Below are 9,120 nucleotides of genomic sequence, written 5' to 3'. Positions count from 1 at the left end.
ATATATATTTCTGCTTCTTATTTCAGGAAGTAACCTATTCGTAAAACCTTCTTCAATTATATTAGAGTCACTTACATGACTTTCCTTACCATTTTGGATGTCAATATCACTAATATTGGTCCAATAAAGATTTTATTTATTTAGTTTTTTTAGTTTATATTATTTAGACAATTTAATCATCCTTCAAAAAATGAGGCTGTTGAATTTTTTGGGATATGTATAGATTTTGGTTTAAAAGGTTTTAGAAGAGAAACTGAGCAAGATATTTTCAAGACAAGGGTACAAATTTTATTACGTAGTATCATTGCTAATATTGATACAAAAAAATTTTTTTTTTTGCTTTGTAGAGAGTTATAGTCTTTCAAATGCATATGTGAAAATGTAATTTTTTCAGAGGGAGAAAAAAAAACTACGTAAAAAAATTGACCAGTCTGTTCATGAGATCATCATGGCACAAAGACACAGACAGACCAATAGCCAAAAATGCTAAAATGGACAGATCCATTGAAAACCATATATTATAATACTCTCCTTATCTATGTGGTATGGAAAGTAAAAAAAGGATGAAAACTTGAACAGTATGTTTTCAAAATTCTTTGGAGTAATATTTTCATATTGATATTTCTTTGAGGGATTCGATGGTATTTTGAAAATTACTCATTATTACTTTGAAAATTAGAGTAGATAATATTTTTAAAAAACTGTAATACTCGGCAATTTATTTATTTTTAAATAGGACAGTAAGGGATATTAAAAAAATATCAATGAAAAAAGGTTCAAAACTGATAGTTAATTAAAAGTGGCTACTATAAAACCAGAAAACATCGGGATCAGAAAAGCATCGAATTTCAAGAGTGATAAAAAAAATTACAAAATATTTCTACTATTAAGTAAATAACACAACAACAATTGCAAAGATAAATCTAATAAAAATATAGATTTACAATATTACCTTCGACGGCTCCAGAAAAAAAGCAGCAAAAATTAATAAACATTAATGCTTAATACGTATCAAAGATTAAAGTATAAAACAAAATTGCTAAAGAAAATATAATTGTCATATTCATAATGTTCTTAAATTTTAAGAGTGGGGTCAATAAAAACTCTCCTCTACAATTGAAATTATATATAACAACTCTTATGCTATAGGTAGACACATCAATGCTATAAACATCAGAAAATCATAGGCTGGACCAGTGTTTCCTTAAGTGTAGAACAAATGCGCCTAGGGGGAAAGAGTTGGGTGGGTACGCACTGCACCAGATTTTGAATCCCTGATGGGACTAGGAAGTTTTTTAAAGTTTTTTTATTAAAAATATAAAAGAATAATAAAAACTTTGTAACCTGTTAGTATTGTATATGAGTAGTTTTTTATGTATGCCTAGTCATGGTATTGGTGGATATTTTCGTTCTATAGATTCCTAAATTGTAAGCTCCATACAGCTGAGTCAGCACAAAAACTTTCAGTACCAACACATTCAACTGTTATAGCAAGCAAGAGTGTGGTTTAAGCTTTTGTGTGATTTTTCTAACAGGCTTGATAAAAGATTTATAATGTGCTTTAATATGCTTGATTACTTATGCAAAATATTTTAAAATTTTTACATTACAAAATTTTACTAGTCACATCCAAGATGGATCACTGGTTGAAATCTGGAACTTCTAATGGTTTAGAAGTTGCTATAAGTTGATACTTATAGTAGCAACAAACAGAAAATAATGACATTTAAAATATAATTTTTATATGTACTTTATTATGAATCATTTTTTCATTTGTTAGTTTAGTTCATGTAAAAAAAAAAGTTATGAATGTTATTAAGGTATATTTCAAAAGTTTGGGAAACACTGGGTTAGACTATAACATACTGTATTTACATGTTAACACATTTTAAGCTGGTTACCCACAAAGCATGAATATTGCCTTAGTATTTTATATAATTGTTATTACTGATTTATAGAATCAATTTTTTATCCTGACTCTAAAACTCAGTCCCATTTTTTTTTATGTCAGGTTATTACACAAAATAAATTACGGTTTCAAGATTTTAACTATTATGCACAAATATACAATAAATCCTTATTACAACAAACTCAAAGGAATCATCACCAGTTTAACATCTAAATAACAAAAAAATTAGTAAGTGAATAATGTAGATTAAAAACTTTTTTTTTTAACACAATATATTTAATAGTTCATTTAATAAAACAATCTATTCAATTTTTTTAATCGTCGATCACACCAACTTTGGAATTCCATGCTTCTCTGCTTTCTATTTTTTGTTGATATTCCTGATTCCAGATCTAGTAAGTTTTGTACTTAGATAGGAAAGACATAATGTTTCATTTCCTTGACATTTTTAACCATGTAAGAAAATGAAAACTTTGACACAGAACTTTTCTTTAACTTGATTAACAAGGAATTGAGCTAGTGATGTAAAACATTATGAAAAGATGGGACAGCTTAAGGGCTTTCATCTGAAAATAAATTTCTGAAATCCTCAGAACAGAGAGTAAGAAAAAAACACTTAGACTGCTTATATAACAAATTAACTAACTCTCATTAAACCATTTTCTAGGAAACTAATAGTATAAAAAAATGTTTGATTAAAAAATGGACAGAGCTAACCATAAGGTAAAGTTTGAACATTTTAATTGTAGATAAAAGTTGTTAATATGATTTTAAAACATAATGGTATAATTACAGGGATAAGTAGATAACCGGCAGATAGGAAAAAAATTAACATAAATAAATAAAGATGTTTTTATAAAATATTATATAGCAAATAATTTCACCTTCTCATCCAAATATACAATAAACTATACATTGAGTTCAAAATAATTAGTAAAATAGTTTGTTGTAACCAAGTTATTTCTCACTAAGGGTAAAATAGTAAGTCATAAAAACAGAATTAGTTTGTTATATTTAAGGTGCTATAGAAAAATCAAAGTATGTTTCTAGGTCCTCTGATTTTGGTTCACTATAATGATGAGTTCATTGTATCCGACTTTGCTGAAAGACACTACCTTGAGAAGATACTTCCCCACTGTCAATTCACATACAGAAGCTAAGTGTGTACCCCAAGTTACTGAATTTTGCAATTTCTCAAAGGACACATAGGATTCTCCACCAAACTTCATTTTACTGTCAATCATCAACACTACATAAAAAAATCTGCACAATAGTTTTGGATCTTGAGATATAAAATTTCTAATTTTGAGAGGAGGATTTAAACCATCTATAATTTTGAGTCAATTACAAAGGTTCATTATTGAATAAAATAAACCAAAATTTAAGAGGTTCTCCTGGGAGAAACCTGAGAAGCCTTTGAACAGGTCATGACCACTAAACTCTTTTAACTTCTTTGTGTATCATTGGTGTAGGTTTAAATAACCTAATGGGGCAATAGGTCAGTGTTTTATAATGATCTAGGAATGGAGGTAATTATAGGTATATATCCAAAGTACATTTCAGTCCATTTTAAAGCAAAAAGAGCTAATGTATTAATAAACAGAGAAAACTAGGGAAAGAAAAGGTGATATTTAAATAAATGTGATTTTCATCATTCCACTTAAAACTGATTATGATAATAATTATTTATAAAACTCATGATTTCTGAGGACATAAATTGAATTATGAATACAAAAAGAATTTTAAGGTTTAAAAATAAAAATATGTAAAATTACCTCTAGCACCAAGTCGGTAGGTTTTCTGCACATACTTTAAACCATGCACAATTTCCCTTTGGACAAGAAAATCGATCCTGATGCGGTAAGAAATTCCTTCTTTGATGACAAACACCTGTTAGTAAAAATACGATTATATCAAAAAAATGTCAACAATTGTGAAAATAATACTAACTACAGATGGGCTGTACCCATAAAACTAAAAATATTTATACCTTAAGACTGAAGTACAGATATTTTTAATTACACAGCTATATACTTAAAGTAGTGAGTACTAATTGGTTTATCCTTCGTATAAATCCCTACTTTTTACTAATATAATACCCCAAAAAATTAATGATTACTTAACTCCTGCATAATCATAATTTTCTTGTCAATTAGGACTACTCATATATATTTATATAAAATTTATCAGATGTTATTCAAAGCACTCCATTCTCTAATCTTATATTGACTTAATTGAATTAAGTGATGTTCTTTGTTATCATTGTAAGAGAAAAGAGATGGCACCATGCATACTATGTCAGACTGAACGGACATTAAAGTAGAAATATACATTTTTGATAAAAACAAAATCTACCAAACTTCTACCGATAAAGATGCCCTACTCATTCCTTATCTCTCAAATAAGCATAAATTGGTAACCATGATCTAACCAAAACAATAAAGGTGAAAATTACTGTAAAACTGACAAATTGCACATTATATAAATTTAAACTGTCAATTTCAACACTCTAAACACTAGAGAATAAAATAGTTCGCTGAAGTTTACTATAACCTCAACACACCCTTATAAGGCAAGTATTCATTGAATTTATATTATGTCAAAAACTAAAACAATTTCTAATCATTTACAAGTCAAAGAGTGAAACATTCAGATGAGTTAGATATCCAATCTATAGTCACCCTTCAGTTAAAACAAGCATATAATATTATCAAACATTGATAGTAGCCAACAATCCATATCAAATGTTGACTAGCTGGTCCTAGTACGCTGGGAGCATAATTATTGCCATATTGTTATAGCTAATAAAAAACAGGCAACAGCACATAAGTGTCACTCTATATGAGTAGGCATGTACTCACTTGTGCACAATGTTCTACTGTTGTGGGTCATACAACAAACTATTATTATTGATTCATCAATTGCATCACAAATGTGGAATTCTGCTCACTATGATTGCTCAAAGGGGGTAATCCCTAAAGGATCCTTTCCAGGCTAGGTTGGGCACAAATTTGTATAATATTTATAAAACAGACAAAAAGGTCCTCCATTTCTTTGGTTTCAGATAAGTGAGTAAAAATCTACTGCCATGTTGGAGTGACAGTTGTTAACTAGTATCTAAAATAAAAACCCTAATTAGTGTTACCTTCAACGTCAAGGTATCGCTTCATTTAACTAGAATTGAGAAGCTAATACTAACATAAAAAAAATAGGTGAGAAGTAACAAATTTCTAATTGAAATTCAACATGAACAATAACACAAATATCGACTAATTCCTTTCACAATAATTAAAAAAGTAAAGAAACACATAATAGATTTAAAAATATGGCCTGAATTCAAAGACTGATATTACTACAACCCAATTCAAAATTAATAAAACTTACTTGTTTTTTTAATTCATCCAGAGGTTTGGTTAAGTCGAGTTCCATGTCAGGTCTCCCCTTAACACAAAGAGCTAGCCTCTTAACAATCACTTTCCTGTCATCATGCGGATCTAAACAAAAAAAAGGTTGCAAACCGATAATTCTAGACACTTCACCCTTGCTAGACAACAATTAAAACTCCAATCAATTAAAGCTCACCAACTATGACTTTTCCAACTTTAGCTTCACCTAACAAAGCTTCTTTATACTTTTGCAGACTTTCATCCTCTTTATCAGCAGATAACAACTCTTCTAAACTCTTTTCCGGAGGAGGCTTGTAATCAGATTCTATATCCAGTTCTTCCAGGGCTGAATCCAAATGTTCAGCTTCTACTGGTGATGGTTCAGACATCTCTAAATTATCTAAAATTAATTTTTTTAAACTTTAAATTCACAAAAATAAAATTTTTAATAAATAAAAATACATTGCTTAAATTAGATTATTCCTGGTAGGGGGTAGCATTATGGTTACCTACAGAAATATCATAATCAACCAATAATATTTACATAACATTTTTTAAAAAAACTTACATTAAAATTTTAAGAACATAAAATAATTTCGGAACAACAAATAACTTTGTCACACCTCAAAAAAATCTATGAACACTCCCCACTACTTTTCCTGACTCATAACAGAGTTACCAATTTTATTGAACTAGAACGAAAAGAGTTTTTCCCTAACAACAGAAAAGCAATACTCGAGATTGATTAACCAAATATCTATGATAAAAGTACCAAGAAGATAGTAATGGTAAAGTAAAAAAAAAAGAGTTAAATTGTAATAAAATAACTTATGATCGAACCTGTGTACAACGCCCAACTGTTATCTTACTCAGAATAAGAAGTTCACTCAGAACAATTTATCTTGAAAGTTGGTTAGCGTTGTTGTAGTTATCACAAGTTAGTAATTGCATTAGATATCAAATTTAAGATAATGCTTGATAGAGCATTCAAATAGAAGCTATTATCCTGATTGCAGAACATAGAAATTTGAGTCTTTGAAAATATTTGTAGGTAGTACAAATAATTATTCATTTTAAGAAAGGATTATTTTTACAAATTTATCATTGTTGTAATACTTAAGTGTAATAAGTTTTAAATATTTCGTAGAATAATGAAGGAAAATATTCCTCTTATAAACTTTAAATCGCTTTCTGTACTTGTTATTTAGGTCGAATCACTACTTGACAACAAATTCTAAAAATAAGAATATTTGCTTAATAAGGTTGAAATTTACAGGACTATTTTAAAAAATGACGTAGGGAATTACTTGAACTATGAAATTTTTCAACAAGAAGAAGAAAACAACGTTTTCCATAGAAACACAAACGTGTATGTTAGGCACTACCTAAAATTAAAATTAGTTCGAAAATAGTTAGTAAAATATCACATTAATTTACTAACTAGAGTAACATTCATTAATAAACCGATAACTACCATTCAGCAATTTATTTTATTACAAAGCTTATCCTTTGCTATTATATATATTATCTCTATCAATTAGTAATATTTCTGAAATAACTTCTATTTACTTTTTTTTGATCAAATAGTTTTCTTAATTTTACAAGGAAAGTTTCAATTAAAAAACAAATAAATTCGTGGCCACCAGAAAATGATGAAAATTGTAGTTGATACCAATGTTCCTTTCCGTTGACGTTAGGTGTGGTATTAATCACTGATACCTCTAGCTTGATTCGAGTGACTATATTTTATAGAATTTGACATTTTAATTATAGCTTCATACCATAATCAGTAGAAACAAGAAAAGTTAACACATCACACTGAGCCCCCAGCTCCTTCCAGATGACATAACCCAATCGTGTGTTTAGTTGTAAAAGACGGAATAAATCAGTTAACAATGAAGAAACTCATTTTTTTTATTTCTCCACTTGTTTTAATGAAGTTCTCCAACTTTTCGAATATCCAAATTACTTGAAGGGATAACACCTTTCTCCTTCATCCCATCTGTAACGAAATCCCTGATTTATGTGTATATTAATTAATTATTTCGTTTTCTCCAATTTTTTCCTTAAGACTTCTATTGATATTCAATAGACATTCCTCTACCCATTTCACTCCCGAAGAGGAAATGTCAACATTTATTTTTCGGGAGCGCCTCGAAATAAAGATAGACGTAGGTGGGAACCGAATTCTCCATGTTCCAAACTAGGCACTCTGCCTAACACATGCTCAGCCATTGCAATATCAATAGATAAATATGGCTCGGCGTTGAACCTGTGCAAAATTTGGATTATTCATGCCCGTTTTATACATTTTATGAGTACATGACCATGTGCCTACAGGTAAGGTGGATCTACATGTTGACCACTTACCGCAAATCGGAGACATGTACAAACGCTCGGTAAACGAAGGACCCATCTAAGCGCCATATCCAAATGCTAGTGTTTATCAGAGAGGCAAACATGGCGGACGTACGCCATACAGGCAAACGTGTTAACCATTTTTATGTTTAAACTTATTATATTTAACAAGTAACAACAAACAACACCTTCTATCTTCTAAAAGCTCTCAGTTGCAATTAAACAGAGAATAATGGTGATATAATTCTCATAATATTCTAATAATATGATAATTCTTGCGAAACCCGTTCGATTTGTGTCCAAAAACCGACTTTCGACGTATTGGCTACAAATTTAGGCCAACTCGTACCAGCCAAGCGAAATAACTCACCCGCATGCGCGAATTCGCCACAGCTTGGCAAGCCTGTAGAGGTAGGTACCTTTAAGTGGATAACATTCGAAATTTATTTGGAATACCAAAAAGAACTGTAAAAAAAAAAAACAGACTTAATAAAAAGTATTTTCATACTAATTAAGTTTTTTACTGACCCAATATGGACCTCAATGATTAGGACATTCACAGTTCGGCCGTTCTCTATGATGTTCGTTGTTTCTGTGTGGCCAATCAGTTTTGACTTGTGTAATGGCCCAGTTTTCTAGATTGACTGATGTTTATGGTACTGTTCCGTTTCTATGGGCCGTAACGCAATGATCCTAGATAAATGGTCTATCTTGCGCAAGAAGCGCTTTTCAAATCGGACCAGCAGTTCCATAAATTAGTACGTACAAACAAACTCTTCTTGTTCATATATTAGTATAGATCATTCTTCGTTTCTTTTATAATTGTTTCGTTATGTTTTTTTTAGGTCAAAACTTTGGTACGTATTGAAAATAGTATTATAATTTGTGTTTTCTTTTTGACTTCACAATTTGGTGTGATAATTTAATAATTTGGGATTCGAGTAATCCTCTATTCTTGATTTAAATTATATATACATATATGTAGATAGGGAGAGAGTAAATGAAAATGGGCAGGGCATTTCCTTCGAAGCGAAGATGACAGATGGTCAAAAATTGCCACAGAATGGACTCCATATGACCTTCAAAGAAGAAGAGGACATGAAAAGAAAAGATGGCAGCGGTTTGTTCAAGAGGATGGCAGGACCCCTCTGGTGGAGAGCTGCTAGGGACAGGGATGTCTGGAAGAAAAAAAGGGAAAGAACTCGCCTCCCAATAGGGCTGGTCACCCCGGGAAGTGCTGACTATTACTCCCGAAAGGGAAGGCCTATGCAGGAAAGGATACAGAAGAGGAGAGAGGGAGGAAGAAGAGAAAATTGATAGAATTAAATGTTTTGTCAACTATTATATGTATAATTTATTTATTTATTTTTTCTCTCTATTTTCTTTAAATGTTTATATTGTATTTTGTATGATTTTAATTTATTGCATAAATAAAAGGCTATTTCATTTCATGCAAAGATAATTTTA

The 9,120-nt window shown here is 30.2% G+C and overlaps 1 protein-coding gene across 3 annotated transcripts in view; it reads right to left on the bottom strand.

Moving 5' to 3' along the window:
• The window catches only part of RhoGDI (rho GDP-dissociation inhibitor), a 13,313-nt gene that overhangs the window by 2,633 nt on the left and 1,560 nt on the right, over positions 1–9,120 (bottom strand). Inside the window, exons 1-4 of one of the 3 annotated variants that reach the window (XM_014420869.2) lie at positions 6,136–6,276; positions 5,492–5,695; positions 5,294–5,403; positions 3,685–3,799 (exon numbers count right to left, since the gene is read on the bottom strand). In XM_014420869.2, coding sequence (XP_014276355.1) covers positions 3,685–3,799; positions 5,294–5,403; positions 5,492–5,684 — 418 coding nt within the window. In that variant the 5' untranslated portion in view covers positions 5,685–5,695; positions 6,136–6,276. Of the gene's footprint in view, positions 1–3,684; positions 3,800–5,293; positions 5,404–5,491; positions 5,696–5,863; positions 6,083–6,135; positions 6,277–9,120 lie in introns of those variants that run through there. The other 2 variants (XM_014420868.3, XM_067047836.1) reach the window with 2 other exon arrangements.

The sequence above is a fragment of the Halyomorpha halys genome, unplaced genomic scaffold, assembly GCF_000696795.3.
Source record: "Halyomorpha halys isolate HHAL.00 unplaced genomic scaffold, Hhal_1.1 Scaffold297.1, whole genome shotgun sequence".
Taxonomy (NCBI): Eukaryota; Metazoa; Arthropoda; class Insecta; order Hemiptera; family Pentatomidae; genus Halyomorpha; species Halyomorpha halys.
Note: the sequence above shows the minus strand (reverse complement) of the source record. Positions and strands in the feature narration are given on the sequence as shown.